Source organism: Chroicocephalus ridibundus, chromosome 7, assembly GCF_963924245.1.
Source record: "Chroicocephalus ridibundus chromosome 7, bChrRid1.1, whole genome shotgun sequence".
Taxonomy (NCBI): domain Eukaryota; kingdom Metazoa; phylum Chordata; class Aves; order Charadriiformes; family Laridae; genus Chroicocephalus; species Chroicocephalus ridibundus.
The window spans coordinates 55,190,376-55,212,873 of record NC_086290.1 but is presented as its reverse complement, the minus strand read 5'-3'; the positions used below and the strand labels follow the sequence as shown (position 1 = coordinate 55,212,873).

General features: G+C 54.3%; 2 protein-coding genes across 2 annotated transcripts; both read right to left on the bottom strand.

The window, feature by feature from the left end:
* Positions 1–629: 629 nt before the first annotated feature.
* On the bottom strand, positions 630–17,193 carry UNC119 (unc-119 lipid binding chaperone). Its single transcript, XM_063342022.1, has 5 exons — positions 17,030–17,193; positions 5,616–5,729; positions 4,348–4,450; positions 2,390–2,562; positions 630–1,373 (listed from the first exon to the last, which is right to left on the bottom strand). Exons 1-5 carry the CDS (start codon positions 17,178–17,180, stop codon positions 1,261–1,263), a joined length of 654 nt encoding a protein of 217 aa, XP_063198092.1. The 5' UTR covers positions 17,181–17,193; the 3' UTR covers positions 630–1,260.
* A 707-nt stretch (positions 17,194–17,900) lies between these two features.
* Positions 17,901–22,223, bottom strand: PIGS (phosphatidylinositol glycan anchor biosynthesis class S). The gene is made up of 12 exons (XM_063341660.1): positions 22,124–22,223; positions 21,882–22,021; positions 21,700–21,811; positions 21,122–21,211; positions 20,868–20,959; positions 20,514–20,712; positions 20,041–20,183; positions 19,825–19,939; positions 19,431–19,576; positions 19,212–19,312; positions 18,637–18,847; positions 17,901–18,489 (listed from the first exon to the last, which is right to left on the bottom strand). Exons 1-12 carry the CDS (start codon positions 22,158–22,160, stop codon positions 18,214–18,216), a joined length of 1,662 nt encoding a protein of 553 aa, XP_063197730.1. The 5' UTR covers positions 22,161–22,223; the 3' UTR covers positions 17,901–18,213.
* Positions 22,224–22,498: the final 275 nt, after the last annotated feature.

Here is a 22,498-nt window from a genome sequence, read left to right as displayed (position 1 = left end):
ACAACAGGCCGCCCCCTCTCAGGCTTTGTTTTGCACACACTAGTTTTTGCTCTTTTGGTCTTGCTGCTTCTTTGCCCGTCTACCTTTCTAAGCAGCACATGCCGAGAAACGCGGGCAAAATTGGTCTTAAGCTTCTTACAGGGTCTGAAGAGAGAGCTTTTGCTAAATTTTTGCTGCACCTTCAAGTCCCGCCGCCTTACTAGACTTACTCTTCCACCTGTATCAACACCCGACGCGAAACGCTTCTGACAAAGGGAAAACGCTGTCATTAACGAGTCCTCAAATTCAGATACAAATGGAAAACTGGAAATTCCACGCTCTCCAACTGGCCTAGACAAACGAAAGCGTTGCTCTAACACGCGCTGCTGAAGCCCTTATCTCAGTACTAGGCAGAGATGAAAGAAAATAGCCACGGAAAACATATAGCATGAATATGCTGAATGTTAGCTACGTAAAAGTATTAAATAAAGCTAAAATCCTTCCATTTTTCCTGATTACTCTGCAATCAGTTTGCAAAACCCGAAATTAATGGAAAAGGTTTATGGAGGCTCATAGACCCTCGATGCTATTTTGCCTTCATGTGAAATGTAAAAGGACGGTACCCAATTAAAAACAGCTCAGTCACAGAATTACTGTCCTCATTGCGAGTTTCAGTGTTTCCAAGATTAAACAGAGCGTTACATAGAAGGAACGAAACTAAAGGACGAGATACTTCTTTAGACAACTAATCTAAAGATGAAACTTGCTTTTGTAAATTGTTATGCTCGACATTTTCAACCGGATGTACAGGTTAAATTGGCCATGCCTTTGAAGCATCCGCAAAGAGAAACGAATAAACAAAAACTCCGCATTTGCATCCAATCCGCTCCCGTGGTTTCTCAGATTACATTCTTTGAGAAAGCAATCGCGTCCTAAGAGATACTTGAGGGCAAGTGCACGAATCCGCAGAATTAGGGCAAAATCTCCCAAGGTCCCACAAGGCCATTTTCAAAGCAGACAAAGAACTTCGGGAAGTGACATCCAAAGACCGTTCACCATTGTAGAACCGCTTAAAGTTCTGAAGAACCGGGTCTGCTTCAAAGCTCGAGAAGAGAGGAGACTGGCAAATTTAGTCATGAAACTCCTACTGTGGCAAAGAGTCCTTGGTTTGTGGATCCTTGTCCAGTTGACGCTGGAGGCAACTGAACCGAAGGTGTTGGTATCCCTGACGACTTTGATGGGAAGGGGAAGGCCAGCGCAGGTGGGCTGTCCAGCCTGCGCTCAAGGTCCTCCACTGTACGAATAATCTGCCTTGTTGTGCATCACCAGCTTGTTGTCTACAAAGTAGAAACTGTCCGACTGTGTCTCATATGGATGAAGGATCATCTCTCGAACTGCAAAAAAAGGAAAAAAAAAAAAAATTAATTGTATTATGCAGAAACCCTACACTGCGATGCTCTGCACTGGGTTGCAGTTACGTTTAATAGCATCGCTCAGACGGCAGCGAACTCTCAAGTGAGAAACCAAAACCACTCCATTGGGTGCCAAAACCAGGCACCCAAACCATTCATTGACAGCATCTTTTAAAGAACTCCAACAAAATCCAAATATGTTAAGACACCATACAAAATATAAGTGTCCTACCTAACCTCAAGAAAATATATCACTAGAGTTTGGTGCCTTTGTTTTGTTTTGTTTAAAAAAAAGGTGATAAACCAGCAAACCCCAAAGAAAATCGGAAAGCCAAAGAGCCAAGACCAGGTTGGATGGGTCTAGTGGGAGGTGTCCCTGCCCAGGGCAGGGGGGTGGAACTAGATGGTCTTTAAGGTCCCTTCCAACCCGAACAATTCTCTGATTCTATGAAATTTGTTGTGGTGTGACAGTAAGTAAGAGGCAGCGCATCACTGTATTTTCCAGAGACTGTAATATTAGCGCCGACATACATGATTAGGGGTTGTAAAGAACATAATATCGCACAGATTTAGTACTCCTGCTATTGTATCTTGGGAGAGAGGAGGGAAAATAAAAGTTATGTTCATACTAAAACTAAAACCTCCCAAGCCATCAAGACAGCACATCAAACAGAACGTAACGTTTAAGTCATCCATTTATTGGATGTCTTTTTAATCCTAGTTTTTGCGTTGGTTTATGACACGATTATCTTTTTTCCCCCTGACACCAAACTTCCCTCGTATGAATTTTTAAAAAAAAAAAAAAGGGGGCAATCGTCTGGTGAGTGACAAGATACATGCTACTAGAAACCAAAGTCTGTATTAACACCGATATAAAACTACCTGGAAGTATTGTACCCAGCCCACTTGCGACAGACAGCTCTTAAGAAAGGGCTTCTTCAAAACACCTTAGATTAAACCTCACGGCGTGATAACCCAGCAATTAAAAGGGCGCTTACTGAGATCCTCAGAGAGCTGGGGGAATTCATAGATGTGCTCACAAGTATTTTTGCTGCTGGGGATGCAGAACCCAAATTCAAAATCAAAACTCTTGAGCAATTGATCGCGGAAGTAGTGCCTCTCAATCATGCGGAAGTTATTAATGGGTTTGTCCCCTACGGTGAATTCCACCCTGAAAAAGAAGGACAAGATTGAAGTGAGTTTTCTTCCTCACGTAAGATTTTTCAACCGTTCCTGAACGGTGGAAGAGAGCTCCTCTAAAAAAAGCCCAAAATGTAAAGCAAGGATACTAACCAAATTATCGTCCCCTCTTTTCCTACAGGGACACAACGTAGCATTATTAATCAGAGATTATACTATATTTTGATTCTTTTTACACAAAAAGAAAAAAAAAACAGAAGGACACACAAGACAATTTTACAATCTTAAACTCATCTTCAGTGAAGAAAAGATCCCTCCAACTATCCTGGATAGACACTTCCCTAGACGTTCCTTATTGCATTGGATTTTTATACGAGTTATTTTAATCCTCCTGCTGAGTACCAAAAAAAAAGCCAGATCTACAGAAGAAGGTCTTTCTTCTACTCCTGACTTGTAAGTGGTAAAGGGGGACAAGTTTGAGCAGCGCTATACTCAAGTTTCTCTTACCAAGAAGCGTGGCCTCTTGGGAGAAAGGTGGGTGTGAGTTACACGGGATACGCTGCGAATAAGCCAGGAAGACGCTGTTACTAGTTTGGCACAAATCAAAAGCTGCGCATTCACCATTTTAACCAGACGGCGGCCAAAGAGATGCTAATTGAGACGTAACTTCAATTTTTCTCCCAAAGCAAAACCTAAATGGTACACGTAAGATCAGCAGGAAGTGGGAATGTGCAACCTCGCTCTAAATATATTCTCGACAGCAAAGTTTAATTCTTTTGCATCATAACCAAATACTGAATTGCAATCAAGCTCTCAAAGCCACTTGTTTGTTTGTTTGTTTGTTTGAAGCAAGGCTACTGTACATCAGTTCCTGTGAAATACACGTTTGCTGCTGAAGGGATCCATCAAACGGCACTCCAACGCCCATCCAAACTAATGATTTATACACACGTGAAACAAAGGTTTGTGCTGGAAACGGTAACTGACGCTCGATTATAGTATTATGGGCTTAATGACAGAATAGCAACGGGCATAAAGCTCTCGATTGGGGAAAAAAAAAAAAAGATAACACAGGACCTGCCACACTGTGGCCCAACATCCTTCTAAAACCTCCAGTAAAGACACAGCAGCCCATCAGCCGGCGCTTTGGAGGGCCAGAAAATTGCATCTCCAACTGCAGATCAATGTGCCGTCAGTAGTAAGTTAGTAGTAACAGTGAGTTAGTAGAAAATACTACTAACTTTTACCAAAGACACAATACACCTGTATCACAGGAGCAATCACTTGGGCCTAAAGCTTTACAGAAAGATACTTCAGGTGTCACGGTTTGGTGTGGTTCAGGGATGGACGCGCGCGGTGCTGCCAGACACGTCAAAGATCATTCTGGCACGTAAAGCATCAAACGTGACTTCACCATTCCGCATGCATCCATGGGTTAATGGTTTTGGGTTTTTTTTTTGGGGGGGGGGGGAATGCAATGTGGAAGGATGCAGAAACACCTTGCGAAGCTGGCAGAGCCCCTGACAAACGAACAATAGTGTGCAGAATAGAGCTGGAATACCTGGGTGGTCTGTCCATATTGTTTTGCCCCTTTTAGCATTAATCTCTTCAACGCCATGCCTATTCCTGAGGGACATAAACAAACTAAAGGGGTGGAGAAAGGAAGGCATCCAGCAAAGATGTTTGAAGATCCATAAAATAACAAAAGAATCCCATTAAATCACCTTCCTGACAGGATCAACAAGCAAGACCCACTTTTTCTAAGATTTCAGTCGTTTCCTGCACTAGAAAAAGGAGCCCGGGAGCCATTACTTACGTGGCTCCCACTTGCCGAAGTCTAAGAAAAGCCGGGGTAAACTGATAGCGTACAAACCGTCCAGCGTTGGGGTCGATGTCCTTCTTGTCATTGTGCTCACGTTCTGGAAAAACGCAAAGCAAAGCCCCGTCACAGTCGTCTGAGAAACAGAAACCCAGTGAAAATACTTGCGGACATACATTATGGAGTCATGTAAGCCGGGAAACTATTCTGAGAAAGCCTGATGATGTGCTTACCTTCGTCCTGTCCTCTCCAAGGCATCCGCTGCTGGCCACTCAGAGTGTTGCAGGAGGGCCCTGTGGTTTAATGCTCTTCGTATAGAATCATGGAACGGTTTTGTTGGAAGGGACATTGAAGGCCACCCCGTGCCACCCCCTGCCCTGGGCAGGGACACCTCCCACCAGCCCAGGTTACTCCAAGCCCCGTCCAACCTGGCCTTGAACCCCTCCAGGGATGGGGCAGCCACAGCTTCTCTGGGCAACCTGGGCCAGGGGCTCACCACCCTCAGATTAAAGAATTTCTTCCTGGGATCTCATCTCCATCTCCCTTCTTTCAGTTTAAAACTGTTACCCCTCGTCCTGCCTTCTGAAGTGACTTACTGCTCCCACCCGCGTTTCAGCGTGGCGGCGTGACGCCGAACAAGCCGTTTCACCTGAGCTTTGCTACCTCTGGGCTACAGAAAACTCCCTCCCCCCTGCAGGGAGATGGGGAAGATTGAAAAGAGTGCTTGATCGGGAAAAGAACAGTCGCCCTGGGTTTTTATTACCACTGGCAACAGGTAACACCTTGGTGGTTAGAAGTAACACCTAAAAATTATGAAAAGAAAAAAACCCACGGATTTTCAGTTTGCCTAATTTGCACGATTGACAAAGTTTCTCCCTTTTGGAAACACCGTTTTCCTGACTCCTGAGTGAACGATGTTAGAGTTAAACTGTGTGCAGGGGGACTCTAGCTGATGAACAGCCAGGAAAGGAACACACAAGTGACCTCCTCCTCCTCCTCCTCTGCTTCTGTTTACGACACCCATCTGTCCTTTCTCATCACAGATGGCAATCGCAAGACACAGCAGCAGCGAGTTCTGTTCACTGTGTCGGTACAGGGGGACACCTGAATAGTATTTTTGCTGCACGCTGGGACCCTGCTCCAGCAGTCGAGAGCGTCTCCTGGTTTTGGGAAATGTATTGAGTAAAAGGAGTGGGAAAAGGCAAAAGGAAGCAGACACTAGCATTTGTTTGCGCCTGAAAACAGCGTTTTGTGTGCGCACTCACCTGAAGCTGCCGGTTTGGTGATTTCAAACAAGACCGTGCCAGATTCCATGTCCCGGATTTTGAACCTGGTGAAGTCTATCTTGTAAACATTTTCCTCTGGAGTGCACAAATAATCTGCAGAGGAAAGCAAATCTAAATGAAGGCTGCCGGGAATTACCAGGTATTACTCTTTGGAGGTCACAACCAGCAGCGAGGGCAGCCCAAAGGCATCTCCGCTACCTACTACTGTTTTGTTTGATCCAAAACCGATGCCGAGAAAGACAGTCCCAGTTGTGAATGCCCACGCCGCCCTGCTCGGACAGGGCAGGGAAAAACCTTCTCTCCCCCAGCACTGGGTCATCACCTTTTCCCAACCCCGTGCCGGCATCTTCTGCATCCATCGCCCCTCGGGGTATTGAGAATAGTCAGCACCTCCATCAAATCCCAGCCTTTCCAGCGTAAGAGGCTTTGCCTGTTTTAAAAACTGCCCGCTGGGCAGAACGCGAGTGCTAAGCAGCTTTGCGAGCGCTAAGCCTGCACTTAACTGGGACAGGAGTGTCCTCTCCTGTGCCACCTCCCCTGTCTCCAGCCCTCTGCAGACAAAGGGTGGCGTCTCCTCTCCACCGACGCTCGTCCCATGCAAGGACCTCTTTTTTCCTCAGCACTGAAAACGGCGTCGAAGCCTTTCCTTGCATTAAGAAACCAGTCTGGGAACAGAGCCCTTCCCGGCTTCCACCAGAGGCGGTATTTTGGGGAGAAAGTCCTTGTTTCCGTCACCACCCTTGCTGTGCCCTGAGAGAGCTTCCCAGCCTGGGTATCAGCCTCCTCTCTGGGGAAAGGGCAGCAATATTTCATTTTCGCCCCACATAAAAGCGGCTCCAATAATTTACTTTATCCTGACAAATCTAAATAAATGTCGCCGGGTTGCCTTTTGAACAACTGGGCGTCTGCATGTCGCAGGAGGCTTGTTTTGGAGGTTCTAAGGGGAAAGTAATACTTTAACATTCTAATTCTAAGCCCTTTCTCAGCTACTAATTCCTGGTGTTAGTCTGAGTTAATCACTTATTGCTGCCTGCTTTCCTATTCATAAAATTCAAATAGATCCATCCACCGACGGCTTATCCATTGACTGTACGAAAACAAGTTACAGCGTCCTCGGAGACCGGACCTGCCCGTGACAACCCCTACTTCAGCGCAGGTGTAACAAATCGGGGGCCTACACGACGGCTGGGGGCGCGGGGGGGTGTGTGTGTGTGTGTACGGTTGATGGGCAGTGGTTGGCACAACCCGCCGATCGGGAGTTACTAAAAGATTGCCGCGGCGCAGTAAGAGAACATCCCAAACGCCGGAGAAATCCCAGACTCCCAGACAGCGCGGCTCCCGCGCTGGGATCCGTAATTAAGAGAAATCAGGTCGCTCCGTAGCGAGGGACAAAGGTAGGTGGGGAAGATGATTGCTCCCAGGCGCTGCGGAGCACGAACCCCACACCTAGCACCTCTGCTTTCCTGGAAACCTTTCATTCTTTCTAAGTCTCCTTAACGCGGAGAACTGTGCTCGCTGGTAGAAGGAACTGAGGCGTTAAACGTACTCTCCGCACGAGTTTTACCACTCTCCATCGTCACCACCGTGAAGCAAACGCTCAAAGGAATGGGCTTGAAGGGAGAGGACTGTGTTCGAAGCATCTCTGGCATTTGGCAGGGAGGTTTTCCCTTTCCTGCCAACGCAGCACAAAGGAAAACAAAGACCAATACCCACACCATCGGGAAGAACAAGATAAAAGCTCAACCTTTTTATTACTGTGAGAAAAACGCAAGCTGCTGTTAGACAAAATAGCCCAAGAACTGCACAAAACCTTCTTTTCTGTCTTTAACAGAAACGGGAGAGAAATTTAAATCAAGCCCTTGCCCTAAGCCCCAGCGCTTCACAGTCGGTCCTCAGGTAGACGTCCCGCAATCACACGGTGATTTTTGGTTCTACCACATCAGCCAGCCCCGAATCCTTAACCCGTCCCACAACCTCCCCGCTCCAAAACCAAACCACAAACTGACAGGAGCCGGCTCAGCTCCCCGCGGTCCCAGCTTTGCCCCCCAGGGCCACATTTGGGCCAGCGGCTCTCCACGATGGCAAGGGCTGTACCGGGACGGGCTGGCGGTCGCCTGGGAGCCCAGGACACCTTCCCCAGAGCACGCTGGCAAAGTCTGAAGCCGCATTTGTCTGCGAGTTAATTATTAAGTGTTTTTTCCTCCTGCAGAATTCCTGCCCATCCAGCACCATGGCAACAGCTTTATCCCCCTCCTTGGCAGCAGCGTTGCTGCAGTAACAGTGTCCATGACTCATCTGGAGCAGAGGAGAGCCAAGCAGAGCCACCCAAGGGGAGTAAAACCCGCGGCAGAATCCCCACCAGGCTTCTGCTCATCGACGTTTGCACCCCTCCACTATATTTTCCAACTCTTTTCACTGGGAAAATATTTTTAAACCCTTTTTTTTTTTTAAAACAACAGCAACAACAAAAAAATCAACGTGCCAGTATCTAACTGGATGACATCTGGGAAGATTAGCTGCCAGAGTACTGCAGTCAAGCGGGTTTTTTCCCTTCTCTGGCAGTGCCCAGTCTCCTAGCAGGGGGAAAAAAAAAAAAAGAAGAAAAAAGAAAGAGGGAAAAGAAAAAAAAATAAAAGGAAGGGAAAAAGGGAAAAAGGGAAAAAGGGAAAAAGGGAAAAAGGGAAAAAGGGAAAAAAGGAAAAAGGAAAAAGGAAAAAGGAAAAAGGAAAAAGGAAAAAAGGAAAAAAGGAAAAAAGGAAAAAGGAAAAAGGAAAAAGGAAAAAGGAAGGAAAAAAGGAAAAAAGGAAAAAAGGAAAAAAGGAAAAAAGGAAAAAAGGAAAAAAAGGAAAAAAGGAAAAAAGGAAAAAAGGAAAAAAGGAAAAAAGGAAAAAAGGAAAAAGGAAAAAAGGAAAAAAGGAAAAAAGGAAAGGAAAAGAGGAAAAAGGAAGAAAAAAGAAGTGTGTGTATATATATATAAATATATCTATATATATAATCTATCTATCTCTCGGTCTGTATTAAATTTGCTTGCTGCGATTCCTGTTCAAAAAAAAATCAATCAAAGTAGCCACGTGCTGGTTTTGCCCCCCATAAATAAGAGAAGCCCAGGGCTACCCTGGCAGGTCTGATTGGGAACGAGCTGCTTGCAATTGGCAGATACTTCTGCTGAGCTGAGCACTGTCAAATTTGCTAATCTCATCCCATACATACTTATTTTTAAATTACTGTCGGGCCCAGTTGCCCACACTTCCGTGACGCACTTCAATGTATCATCTGCTTTCATTATCCGAATTCACCGTCACCACAGTTTGGGGAATGGAGGACGCATCCACGGCTATTTTAGTTAGACGTAAGGCGGCTCAAACCTCCGTCGAGTGAAGTGGATCATTACAAGAAAGGGAGTGTTGGACTCTCAGGACAGAACGTCTTCTGGTTTCTTCCACTTCCCCTGAAGCAGGTTGCATTATTTCCCGTCATTAACCAAATAATCACAATAAATCTCTGAACAAGCCCGCAGTTCTGGCCTGGTTCAGGGCTGACAGAGAGCTCCAAACAAGTGATGGAGGGACGGACACATCAGCACCATCTTAGGAAACCCAACGGACTGGCTTTTGTCCTAAGCACCCACATTAAGCAGAGAAAAACAGGTCACGAAAGAGGAGCATTTCCTATTCCTTCCTAAAGCCCCGTGAACTGCCATATCCCAGACGCCCAGACCCAAACTCCTCCTGGAAAGAATTCGCCAACTGGGTTGAAATTGTTCCCAAAGCAAAGAGAAAACTCCTGCAACTGGCCCAAGCCTGGCATTAGCAGCTGCTTCTCGCGCATCACTCTTCCTGCCGGAGCCTCCGCAGCTTCCTTCCCATAATCTCCGTACCATGCCCAAAGACCCGCAGCTCCCCCCTGCTAGAGATATTTCCTACCTTAAGACCTACCATGGGGCTGAAGAGCCTGGAAGCACAACTAGCAACCCTGGGGTGGTCTCGGGAAGCAGCAGAGGCGGTGGCCTTCCCGAGCCAGATAATGGATTCCTCAATTAATTCTCCTGTTCCCTTTGGGTGATTTTGTTTTCCCTGGTGAGGGGTCTGGAGCACGAGTCTTGTGAGGGGCGGCTGAGGGAGCTGGGGGCGTTCAGCCTGGAGAAGAGGAGGCTGAGGGGGGACCTTCTCGCTCCTGCAGCTCCCTGAAAGGAGGGGGTAGCCGGGGGGGGTCGGGCTCTTCTCCCAGGGTACAGGTGATGGGACAAGAAGAAACAGCCTCAAGTTGCACCAGGGGAGGTTTAGGATGGCTATTAGGACACATTTTTACACTGAAAGGGTTATTAAGCATTGGAACAGGCTGCCCAGGGAAGCGGTTGAGGCACCATCCCTGGAGGGATTTAGAAGACGGGTAGACGTAGTGCTTAGAGATGTGGGTTAGCGATGGTTTTTGTCAGTGTTAGGTTGATGGTTGGACTCGATGACCTGAAAGATCCCTTCCAACCTGGCCAATTCTGTGATTCTATGAAAAAGCGCTTCCAAAAAAAAAAAAAAAAACCAAAAAAAACCACACCAACCCCAAACAGTAATCTGTAGATCTGTAGCAAGGCATTCGTTAAGAGGTCTCCAGCTTTGTTATCAGAAACCGTGGATGCTCATTCCCTGTTTACAGTTCTGAGGTGGAACCTCTGCTGTCCAGTCCAGCGAAGAGCCGGTTTGTCAGCCAGGAAACCTTCCTCCCCTCCCAACAACAACCGAGATGATTGCAAAAGAAACCGGCAAAACCGCCCAGACAATGACAGCGGGCACTGCCTATTCTCCGGTGAGCTGTGAACCCCGGTGCGTATTCCCAGCCGTGTACTTTAGCAAGCGGGTGTCAGCGAGGAGCACAAAAGGTGAGGGATAACACAACGCTAGGTAACGCGAGAAGAAAGCTAACGAAGCGACTTTCTCCTCCTGCCCTCTCCCTGTTACTTCGGTTATCCAATGGATGAGATTATGTGTTTGATCCTCCTCAGAGAAAGCTAAAAACTGATGACGTATTTTCAGATTTTCCTTTGCAACCAGCCCACCCATCCCCTTTTGTCAAGAGGAGTTCATCAAGGGGGTTAGCGCTCCTCGTCGCGCCGCTTTCAGGATCCCTTCTCCGTCCCTGCCACCAGGAGAACGCACGTGTCCCCTCTCACGGACGCGACGGCTACTTCTGCCGTGCCCATCAGAGCCTCTGAGCTCAGATCGGGCAGCTCTTATTTCAGGGCTTTAACAGCCCACAAAGGAAAGTAGAGGGCACCCGGGGTAAGAAAGGACTGACAAATCTGGTCGTGAAAACGGGCGTAAATCAGGAGGATGCTGTACAAGAAGGGTGACGCATCAGCAGTGACTTGTAACAGGGACGTCTCGCCCCAGCACAGGCAATAACACGGATTTGGGGGATGAGAGGGCTCCTGTAGCGACGCGGGCCTATTTCCTAACATTTATTAGCCAACAAGGTCAGGAGCTATTTCTGAAGGCTACTCCCAAGACATAAAGCAGGTATCAAGCAAAGACAACCGCCGAGGGATCGCCGGGAGCTGGAGATTAGGAGATTATCAGATTGAAGAGTCTCAAGAGGAAGCGAACGGAAAATAGCACGGGGCCCGGCGGGGACGCGGAGCGGTGACGCAGGACAGAGTGCAGGACCTGGAGGGGAAGGCAGGGCAAGCTCCGAGCCGTGTCGGCACGCCTGCTTAGACAACCGGAGTTCAATTAAATTAAAAAAAAAAGCAAAAAGCAAAAAAAAAGGCAAAAAGAAAAAAAAAGCAAAAAGAAAAAAAAATGGCAAAAAGAAAAAAAAAGCAAAAAGAAAAAAAAAGCAAAAAGAAAAAAAAAGCAAAAAGAAAAAAAAAGCAAAAAGAAAAAAAAAGCAAAAAGAAAAAGCAAAAAAAAAAGCAAAAAGAAAAAAAAAAGGCAAAAAGAAAAAAAAAGGCAAAAAGAAAAAAAAAAAGCAAAAAGAAAAAAAAAAGGCAAAAAGAAAAAAAAAAAGCAAAAAGAAAAAAAAAAAGCAAAACTTAAACCGTTTTCTCTGCCCTCTGCCTCAGCAGTTCACCTTCCGTAAAGAGAAGGGCAAGATAAACCGGGCAGGATCCCCTCCGTCTCTAAAGCCGGGGGTGTCGGGGGAGCGAAGAGAAATGGGGAGGGAGGCCCCTGCAGCCCCCCCCGCCAGCCCCGGCCTGGCTCAGGAATTAGGCTGCTGGGAATGCGCCAGAGGGAAAAAAAAAAAAAAAAAATCGTGCTCCAGGAGAATCCCACGGGAGTTTTTTTCCTGCAGCAGCACATTTCCTGACCGATGCCGGGCATAAGGCAGAGGGGGGCATGCCAGCAGGCTCCGAGCCGGCGCATTTACAAAGATCCCCCATTGCTCATGAGATGTACCCACCTGGCAGCACGCCTTTTTTTGGGCAGCCTGCTCACCTCTTTTTTTTTTTTTTTTTTTTTTTTTAATTTTTTTTTTTTACCTAGAGCTTTCCGTGCTCCACCCTCCCACAAATTAATTTGATCACAGCCCTCCAAACCCTGTTAGGGAAGGACGGAGCTGCTCTCCCCCCATCCCCGTGGCCTCCAAACGCTCTTTCCTGCCCCCTTGTTGGCGCTGATCGCACCCGACGGCTGAAACCACGTGCGTGACATTAATGAAATCCACTCGCTTCGCACTTAGACGGGGCTAAGCCCAGGCTGATTCCCCCCAGCTTTCCTCTAACCTTCCCCATTTCCACCAAGGATGGCCCAAACCCACAACACGGGAGAAGGAACCGGCTCAGACGCCAGCCCGGCGCCCCGTTGCTACGCACGCGCCGTATGTGCTGCCCCTGGAAATCTTCGCAGGCCATATTGTACTGCGAGACTACCAAAAAAATCCCCCTTCGTCTCCACAACACGTTATCACAAAGCCTTGAAAAGGCTGATAACGCGTGTGGGGACGGCGAGGAAAGGGGTCGCGGCGAGAGCAGCTCTGGGACATCGCTCCGCCCCAAGAAACCAGCATATCAAAACGCTTTTATACATATCACAGCCCCGGACAACTCGGAACAGCGATTCATTAACCTCCTCGCAAACACCCCCTGCTAATCAGAGCTCCTAATACGATAAATTTTCCCAATTAATTGGGGAAGGAAAGAAAAAGTCACGGTCCGGGAGCAGCTCCGAAGATTGATTTGCGCACGGCAGCTTCCCCTCAACGCTACGGGGAAACGGGTAGGAAAGTCACCCAGGAAGGGTCTGCCCTGAGCGACCCCTCGGGGCAGCCCTCTGCCAAGCCGGCCTTGAGCTAAAGCTGCTAAGAGACGTCTCAGAGAAATCCGAAACGACAGCTCGGGGAAGAGATTAGTTTCAGCGACGATTAAGTGCGCGTTCCTTATTTTTAGGTTTGGTTTTGTAATTGTCTCCAACTATGTAATCAATGCTTTAACCCTTTGGTTCGCTAAAAATCAAACTAAGCTTTAGACTAAAGCTTTAATCTGCCGACAAACCGTACAGGTGCCCCAAGCCACGATAAGCAGGGTGGTCTCAGAGGCTGAAGCTCACCTCGTTACGTACCTCATTACGTTTGAAGCCTGGCGCTATCGCACCCTGGCACAAGGGGACGGCATTACGGGGGCTGGAATATCATCTTTCTGGTGGCCACCGACGCCTCTAAGCCCAAAGATGGAGGAAGAAATTAAAGTTCTGCTTGAATTACCCTTGCCCTGCAGCTAACGTGGGAGTAGCACAGCGTGACCCAGCAAAGCTGCGAGATGCAGCACGGTGACAGACACGAGGGACAGTCCCTCGGGGACGACGCGTCCCAGCTCCTCAGCTGGCTCCAGGAGGCAGGACACGGCATCCACAGGCACCGACATCCCAATGACTGCAGCCTCCTCTGATCCTCTGGCTGCCTCGGTAATTAATTGCAATTTGAACTGAGCTCTGCCCCCTACTACATGATTAGCTCCTTTGCTAATCACGTAGTAAGGTTTTTTTTCCTCTTTTTGTAACCGCAGTTGTGTGAGCAAGTAACAAATCTTGCTAACTGCACAGGAAACGGTTCATCCCCCTTACACTTAATCCGGCTGGAGCAGGGCCAGCGCCAGCCCAGCCAAAATACCCAGATATTCCGGGGCAGCACCTCGGATCTGTCAGGCTGGACTTTAGCGTGCCCGGAAACGTTATGGCCCTGGATCCGCTGAAGAATTTAACATTGAGAGGACGCGGCATATGCAAGACGGTTTGCAAACCCACCCCCACCCCCCCACCACCACCACCTTTAAGCTTATTAGAAGCCCATTAAGAGCAGAGCCCAGCTGGCCCTCCCGGCTGGGTACGGAGGGGGTTCTCTGGGTTAGCAGTAAGCGCGTTTGCCACCGAGCCGCATCCTGTGCCTCCACCCTCCCAGCCCGAGACATTTAACCTTCCGTCACTTCTCAGCTGTACCTACGGGAAGAGGAAACCCCCGCTGTGCTTTCTGCTGCAAAAAACAAGCGTTTCCCCTAGACCCAAATCATAGAAGCGTAGAATCACAGAATGCCAGAGCGGGGCTAAAAGCCTGCCCGTGGGCTGCCTGGGCAACGGGTACCAACCAGGAGCATCAGTTTGGCTCCAGAGAGACCCGGCTCCTCCAGGGCTGGAGGGCGAGAAGATGTGCCCAGGAAGCATGGAGGAGCTCCGCAGCAGGCAGAGCGAGCAGGAGACGGCCAAGCCTGGCTCTAAAAAGAGCAGCTGCAAGATCAGGACAGCTCGGGCACGTGCAAGGGTGGAAGGACCCTCCTGGGTATGAGCAGGGTGCCCTGCTGCCATGCCAGGGAGTCCCTTTTGTAACTGCATCCATGCCGTACCCCATAGAGCGGCTGGGATTCACAAGCTGGAAGGCCATTGAGAAACACACGGGCTGCTCGTGGTGTAAACATTTCTAAACCACACGTTCCTGCAGCACCAAGCCCGCCTCTAACGTGGTTTACCCTGGGCTTTGTTTGCTGAAGCAATGCGAAAACGTGGCCGGACCACGCCGGGTCCGTGAGCAGCACGCAGCTTACCCGCAGTCCCTCGACAGCGCCAGCCACCATCTTGCTGGCCCATGAGTTTGTACGGAGATGAATTATACCCCATCTGGAACCACGAGGGATGTCCAAGGCACCAGGACGTTTCTGCTACAACCCCACCAACCAACTCCCGCTTCACCTTCAAGCTGTCTGGAGCGCCACAGCTTTAGGCATCACAGCGAGAATCGCTGAAATAGGGCGTCACGTCTGCCCCAGCTCAGCACCTCCAAGGGAGAGGCTGGGGCTGGGGTAACCATGAACGTCTCTCCCATAGCCTGGTCCTTCCCGCTCCCTGCGGCACCCTCCGCTCGGAGCAGAAGGCTGAAACGGTTTCCTGTTGGTATTTTTGGCAACCTGCTTTTAAGAGCCGGCTGTGACACGTGGAAATGAGAAAAGGCCGCAGAATGCCCCAAATGACCATTACATGTTAAGGATCGGGACAATATTCGTGTACCTTTGCTTGCTGTGTTAAACCCACCAGGTGGAAAACTGAGCTTGAGAAGGGGTGCTGCGAAATATTGCTAGATAGCAAAACAAGATATTCTCACTGTGGAGGTATCGTATGCCTGTATCCCCAAGCACGTACTGAGGATTTTAGGTGCAGAGAGCATTTGCTGGCCCCTGAGTACCCACTAGGACAGACAAGCACTTCCCATGGGAAGGCATTACCCGGGGCTCACTGCAATGCCTGGCGTGACCCATCCGCACCCCCTGCACTACCCCTTGTACCAGCAAATCCCATAGCAGGAGAGGAACAAACCACTTCCACGCATTTCACGTCTTCCCTGTGCTCCAGAGCGTGCTGCCCCATGGTTGGGAGAGACAGGCGACTACCAGCTCCTGGCTCTGAAGCCAGGGTGACCAGCCCAGCCTTCCCTGTGCCCTGGGCAGGCCGGTGTTTAGCAAGAGAGATGGTCAGAGAGATGCCACGTGAGGTCTGCACGCCCCAGGAGCGAGGGTGCATGGTGGCCATGAGCCTGCAGCCCCTCCAGCCAGCACCGCCGAAGGCAGGGACACGCGGGCTGCTGTAAAGCGAGGCCGCAAAGCGCTGAACGGGGCCGTCGCTTGGATTCTCCGTCGAACCGCTGGTCCTCCGAGCACGCCGGGCAGCACCCTTCAGCGCCTGCCGCGCAGCTCTTCCTGCTACAGGCAGAGGATTTCTGGGCCTGGGCAGTGAATCACAGCGCTGCAGCCCATCGGAGTGTCTCAGCTCGGAGAAGGGGACCCAAGGACCCCCCCAGCATCTGCAGACCCTCCTTCAGTGGAGCCTCCTGAGGGCAAACACCGAGTGCCAGCAGGGTTTTCCTCCTGCCCTGCTCCCCACAGGCAGCCCCACGGGCCTGCACGCCCCGACGCTGGCAGCCGCAGCCTTTCTTCTCCTCCGGGGCTCGTCATGCCGCACAGCCCTGGCCTGCCACACGAAACCTGCTCTAACGCCACATCGCAGGGCGCTGCGAGGCAACGAGGAGCGTGGCCGGACACCCTGGCCAGCCCCTTCCTCCCTGCCAGCCCCCTCCTCGCAGAGAGGTGACCCAAAGGTCCCCAAAAGGCCTTTCTGGGGGCAGCGGGGGAGGCCAGCCCTGCGGCCAGGTTGGCCCGAGGCACATGCCTTCTCCCAGCCCGGCGCGCTGCAACCCCAGCAGGTCCAACGTGGCCACCTGGTCCCAACCGAGCTGCTCTGCCGAGCACAACAAACCCTCCAGCCCGCACGCTCCCGCCGGCCCCGAGGATGCTCTGATGACCAGCAGTGCTATATTGGGGAAGGGGAAACTAGGGGCGGGGGGGGGGGGGACGAGGACTGCAGGATGAGTCGATAGCAAAGCCCCCACGCACACCGCAGCCATAGATCCAGCCTGTCCCCCCACCAGCCCCGTCGCTGTGGGCACAGGCTGGAGGCAGAGACACAGGAGGGGGGCGATGGGGAGAGCACCGGGGAGCATCTCACCGCTGACCTTCGACCCTGGGGGGGGGGGGGGGGGGGGTGTCTACTCCCTGCGCATCCCCGGGGGATGGAGCAGGGGGGGTACATCCCCAGCACGGAGCCTCAGAGCCGGGCATCCCCTGGGGGACGGTCCTTAGGTGGTACCCGATCCCCGGGGGCGCCGCATCCCCGGGGCGGACCCTCTCCCCCGCGGTACCGCATCCCCACTCCTCATGCCCCGGGGAGGGGGGACCGCCTCCCCTTCCCCTTCCCCCCCCCCCCCCCCCGGCGGTTGTCCCCTTCTCCAGCCCCAAAGGGGACGCGGTCCCCATCATCCCCATCACCCTGCACCCCCGGGTCGGCGCTGGACCTCCCCATCCCGCATTCCACACACACCCCCCCCCGCCCCGCCGCCATCGGAGCAGCCCGGTCCCCGGTACCCACCGCTGGTGACCCGCTGCAGCCCCAGCACGTCGTCGGGCCCGATGAGCGCTTTGCGGCCCAGCTCCTCCTCGGTACGGGCCGCCGCCGCCGCCGCCGCCGTCGCCCCGGCCCCGGCTCCGGCCCCGGCCCCGCCGCTCTTCTTCACCTTCATGGCCCCGCCGCCGCCGCCGGTGTGAGCGGCCCCGGCCCCGCTGCGCGCCGCCGCCGGCCCCGCCGCACCGGGAGGGGCATCGCCGCCCCGCCCGCCCCGCGGCCCGCCCCCCGCCCGGCCCAGCACCGGGGAAGGCTGGGGGTGGGGGGGGGTACAGCTTCCCCCGACCTTGGCTGCTCCAGCATCCCCATCATGGGGGGCTGAGCCCAGGGGTGTCCCCAGGAGCCCCCCCAGAACCGCAGGGGTTGTGGGGACAGACCCTGGGGGTATCCCCAGGAGCCCCCCCCCCGCCAGAACCAAAGGGGGTGTGGGGGTCGCTATAGCTGCCCCTGAAAGCACCGGGGTAGGGTCCCCATAACTGCCCCCCCAAAGGCATCAGGGAGGGGGGGGGCGACACCTATAATGGGATCGGGGGTCCCCATAACTCGCCACCCCCCCAAGAACCTCAGGCTAATACACTGAATGGATGAGCTGGACCCCATTAAGGTGGAACCGCCCCCCCAGGAGACTCTGCCCCACTACCCACCAATAAGAGACGGAGCCCCTCAAGCCCCCCCGCAGCCAAATAGCATAAATTGTGTTAAATTCCCCAAGTGCTTTGGGCTAAATACACATGGGACATAAAGCAATGGGAGGGGAGATGCAGGGGCAGGGAAGCCAGGCGAGACGAAGGCAACAGGCACCCACAGAGGGCTAATGAAGAGGAGGGTCACACAGCCCCACACCAGGCCCCCGCACAACGGGAGGTTTTTCTTTATTCATAGAGCAGCTTGTTCTGAACACAGTGCAGGGCCGGGGGAGCCCCCTCCCTCCTCTCGGATCTCAGCCCTCTCGGAGGGCTCAGGACCCAGATTGAGAACATCTCCCCCGCTCAAAGCAGCCTCTCTTCCCACTCCTGTGTCTTTGGCCACGGCAGACCCAGGCCGGGCACGGCCCTGACACAGTCCTGGAGGACCTTCTTGGGCCATGGGTCCATGACAACACGCTGCACAAGGTGGAGATAGTCCCAAGACAGGCCACCATCACGCTGGGCTCAGTCCACCTTGGTGGGCTCCTTCTTACGCTGCCTGGTCTCCCGGACGATCTTGGCCAAGGAGAGGAGAATGGGGACGGCCATGGGCAGGAAGAGCGGGATGTAGATGGCAAATTTCTGGTCATCAGGGAAGTAGAGGAGATGGAGGAGAGATGGGTCAAAGAAGGCCCGCTCCGAGGAGGTGACTGCCTCCTTGCTGGCCTGGAAAGCTGAGTGCAGGTGGCCCACGGCCAGCTCGGCCACAGCGCTCTGTGCTGAGGCCACTGCTCGGTACACCTGCGTGGGAACAACACCGAGGGTCAGTCCCTGGCCAGGGAGGACCACAGGAACAAGCCTGGGGGCCTCGCTCACAACCAGGCCTGGGCAACACCACACCAGCGAGAGCTCACGGTCTGCACAGAGACAGCAACACCACAGCCCTACCTCAGAAGCAACGTCATCTTTGATGACAATGTTCCCAATCTTGTCCAGGAGCTGGGCCAGCGAGGTCAAGGTGGTGGACACAGTGGCAATGTTCTCCACGGTGTGCGCCCAGAGCAGGCGGTCCAGCTCCCAGTCAGCCAGCCCCTCGTTCCCTGGGCTCTCCAGCAGGAACTCGGGGGGCAGCTCCTCCCGAGATAACCCAAACAGTAACCTGGGAGTAGAGGGGAAGGTCCCAGCCCACACCACAAGCCTGCGGTCCCACGTCTGCTCCCCACTCCCCCCCTTCCCTGCTGCGTTCAGTCTTGGCAGGGGTCAACCCACGCCTGATGGCCTCCTGCATAACAGGCAGGACACGACAAGCCTCCCACCCCAGGAGATGCACCAGCAACCCTGGCCAGAGAGCACTGCTGGCTGGCGATCAGCACCTTGAAGACCACAAAAAGCCACGTTCAGCTTCCCGGAGCCCACGGAGGACTGAGTAAGTTGCACGGATAGGGCCTGCTCTGACCCCATCAATTTCCACGTGCACCAGGAGAGCACACGGAGGCCCAGGGAGGGAAGAGCCACATCCTCACCGGAGCTGGGCCAGGAAAACCTCCATCACTCGCACCATGTCCACCTCCACGTGCAGCGGGAGGGAGGCTTGGGGGGAAGCAGGGGCTTCAACGTTGTAAACCTGCAGGAGAGCATCGGTGAGGCACAGAGCCCTGGGGCTGGCAAGGCCACCAGCACTCGCTAGGGATGTGGAGCCACTGCCTTGTCTGAGCTCTGCCAGCACCCTCACGGCTCCGTACCATGATGCCGCCCCAGCGAGGGCTGTGGAAGGCGTTGGTGCTCACTGGGGCTCCGTCCTTGTCCTGGATGTAGAGAGGAGAGTGGGAACGCTCTGGCACGTACAGCAGGAAGTTCAGCACAGGGTAGAGCGAGGCAGCGCTGGAGCCTGCAGCAGGACAGAGTCAGAGAAGACCCCTGCCTGGCAGGGACAGCGAGAGCAGACCGCCCACACGCAGCCCTAGGGCAGAGCCCAGCCCTGCTCCTCCTTCCACAGCGAGTTCTGAGCGGAACTGCCAGCCCAGCAGGTCTCAGTCACCCTCAGTCCCATCCAGGGCACGGCCATAGGCACGGCTGTCCCCACTCCCTCCGCAGAGCCTGGTCCCATGGGAGCCAGGTCAGGAGCACAGCGCTCACCCAGCCGGGCCTCCACAGGGTTGATGACGTGCGGGAGGCTGTGGGCGCTCAGGAGAAAGCTAGAGGACTCCTTGTCAAAGCGTGGTGTCACTCCTAGGACAGCGTAGTACAGGATCTGCAGGTACACAACAAAGACGTTGCTGGCAGAGAAGCACGTCCCGGAGCACCCGGGATGGCCAGGGCTGGGCTCTCCCCATCGCCTCTCCCAGCCCTCACCTGCGAGTCAACAGAGAAGTTGGCCACCAAGCTCAGTTTGTCCAGGACAGGCTGCACGTAGCGGTTCACGGCATCCTCAATGTCCCAGTCCACGGTGTGGGACTTGGGGTCGGGGTTCAGCAGGCTGAAGGTGATCTCGTACCCTGCCGAGGACCCACAGCCTGTGAGGCGCTGGCACGGCCACTGCCTGTTGATGCCGAGGTCGGGCATGTGGCGATGACAGAGCTCTCAAGAGCAGCATGACGTGACCCCCTCCTCCCTGACCCTCCCCGACGTGGGGTCGTGCATCAGTGCCCCATCACGCAGCGATCGCAGCATGGATCCCAGCCCAAAGCAATGACCGAGGGCAAAGGCAAGACCCTGGGGTCTGTGACCCCAGAAGACACCCAGGGATGCTCCAGCTACAGCGGGAACAGCGTCTCCCCCAGAGTCTTCCCCAGGTCAGGGAACAGGGCTGGCACACACGTCCGTACCCAGACTGGATTTCAAGTGCCGCCGGGCGTCAGGGCCGAGCTGGCCGTCGGGCACGCGGTCCGAGAGGGCAGCGGTGATAGAGCTGACCGTGAATGACATCACCTGCGTGAGCTGCTGGAGGCGGGCGCGGAGGGCGGCCAGGCCCCCCCCAGCCCTCACCAGGGCGCTGCGGTGCTTCCCCACGTAGACGCTGATGCGCTGGGGAAGGGGCAGGGGTGAGCGCCGGTTCCCACCAACACACCCGAGAACAGCACGGTGGCACCTGTGACAGCCTGGGGACAGAGGCCTCCCCCCAGGGCACCTCTGAGGGGTGAAGTATGCCGAGGCTGGCACCGCAGGGTGCTGCTCCTTACCTGAGGCAAGAGAGAGGAGGTTTCAGGGACCACATACAAGGTCAGAGAGCCCAACGAGGCGTCCTGCAGCGGGTGCAGAGCAGCATCAGCCTCTGGGGAAAGATGGAGGCATTAGCAGGGTTGGGAGTTTCACTCCAGTCCCCGACCTGCCCTGAGACACTGCAAAGCCAAGTCCTCGGCTCAACCAGCCTCAGAAAGAAGGGCCTGCTGCCCCACAGAGCTCCGCCAGCCACCGCGATCCCTCCTCTCGGTACCTCGGGCAGTAGCCACCTCCAGCGCTGCCTGCTCCTGAGCCGTGGTGCTGCGATAGATCGTCTCGTAACGGGTCGTGACGGTGGTTCTCACTGCCGGGGGAGAAAGCCTGAGTGAAGCCACAAATCCCAGCCCTTCGTAGGAGCCAGGTGCTAAGAGGGACAAGGCACAGCCCCAGGGGGACACATGGCACAAGATCCTTTGGGTGCCACCTCTAATCTCAGCTGACTGACCCACCGCAACACGTGGCCGCAGCTGGTCCGTGCTGGCAAGCAGGACAGCCCCACGCCAGCCAGGGCACATCCCACCCTCCAAGGGCTGCCATCAGCCCTGTCCCCAGGGAGAGGAGCCAGTCTCTTCCCTGTGGCACCCTGGGGACCTTGCTGTCCCCACTGCTCCCCTGTTCTGCCAGCTCAGGACGGGATGACGCTGGCGGACCACGGGTGCAGGGAGCTCCGAGCTGATGGCCAGCGCTAGCCTCCCGTGGACAGAAGCCGCGGGCACGCAGGGACACCCTGGGGAAGGACGAGGCGACCCGGGAGGAACACACGGGTTGGGGGCAGCCGGCGAGGTCTCTCACGGTTCACGGGAATCTCCATCTCCTGCACGTCCCTGAAGGGCAGCGGCCTCGGCAGGTCCCCGGGCACCGACCCCGGGGCGAAGACCACGGCGACGGGCACGGCCAGCTGGAACTGAGCAAAGGCGTCAGCCCGGGCACCCGAGCCCGGGGACCCGCCGCCCCGGCCCCTTCCCGGCGCTCACCGGCAGCTGTCCCAGCCCCTCGATGTCCCCGTAGGGCAGGGCGGCGCGATAGGTCTCGGTCGTCCTCCACCACAGCGGCAGCCCCAGCACCACGGCGATGGCGGCGAAGGACAGGGCGGCCCGCCGGCCCCGCGCCCGCTCTGCGGGGACAGCGCTCAGCACCGGACCGGCCCACCGGGACCGGGCACCCGGCGACAGGGGCTGGGGAGGGAAGGGGACCGACCCCCGGGCACCGCCGGTACCTGCTTCATCCGCCGCTATCGCCGCCGCCGCCGCCATCTTCACTTCCCGCACCAGCCGGGGAGGGCGGGGCCTGCGCCCAGCCCAACCAGTCAGAGCTCTCCGTCCTCACGACAGCCAATAGGCGTGGAGGCCGGAGGGCGACGGCGCAGACGGGCGGGGAGCAGCACCAATCAGAGCGCGGTACCCGCCCTGAGGAGGCGGGCTTTGGCCGCATGGCCTCTACGAGCGCCGCGGAGGGACAGGCGGTGCCTGTGCAGCGCCGAGCACCAAGGCCGGGAAAGGGGGCTGGAAACGGGGGGCGAGAGGGAGAACGGAGGCCCCTCACGGGCTCCTCACCCGACATATGGCCCATAGGGAGAGCCCAGCCACCCCTC

What these genes read in the sequence shown, in the direction of transcription:
- UNC119 (XM_063342022.1), bottom strand. Translation starts at nt 17,180, where the DNA reads ATGAAGGTGAAGAAGAGCGGCGGGGCCGGGGCCGGAGCCGGGGCCGGG. An exon ending in GCTGCAGCGGGTCACCAGCG is followed by an intron (nt 5,730 to 17,029) that starts GTGGGTACCGGG and finishes TTTCCTCTGCAG; the next exon opens with ATTATTTGTGCACTCCAGAG. An exon ending in CCAGCTCTCTGAGGATCTCA is followed by an intron (nt 1,374 to 2,389) that starts GTAAGCGCCCTT and finishes CTTTTTTTGCAG; the next exon opens with TTCGAGAGATGATCCTTCAT.
- PIGS (XM_063341660.1), bottom strand. Translation starts at nt 22,160, where the DNA reads ATGGCGGCGGCGGCGGCGATAGCGGCGGATGAAGCAG. An exon ending in AGGGGCTGGGACAGCTGCCG is followed by an intron (nt 21,812 to 21,881) that starts GTGAGCGCCGGG and finishes GCCTTTGCTCAG; the next exon opens with TTCCAGCTGGCCGTGCCCGT. An exon ending in GATGGAGATTCCCGTGAACC is followed by an intron (nt 21,212 to 21,699) that starts GTGAGAGACCTC and finishes CTCCCCCGGCAG; the next exon opens with TGAGAACCACCGTCACGACC.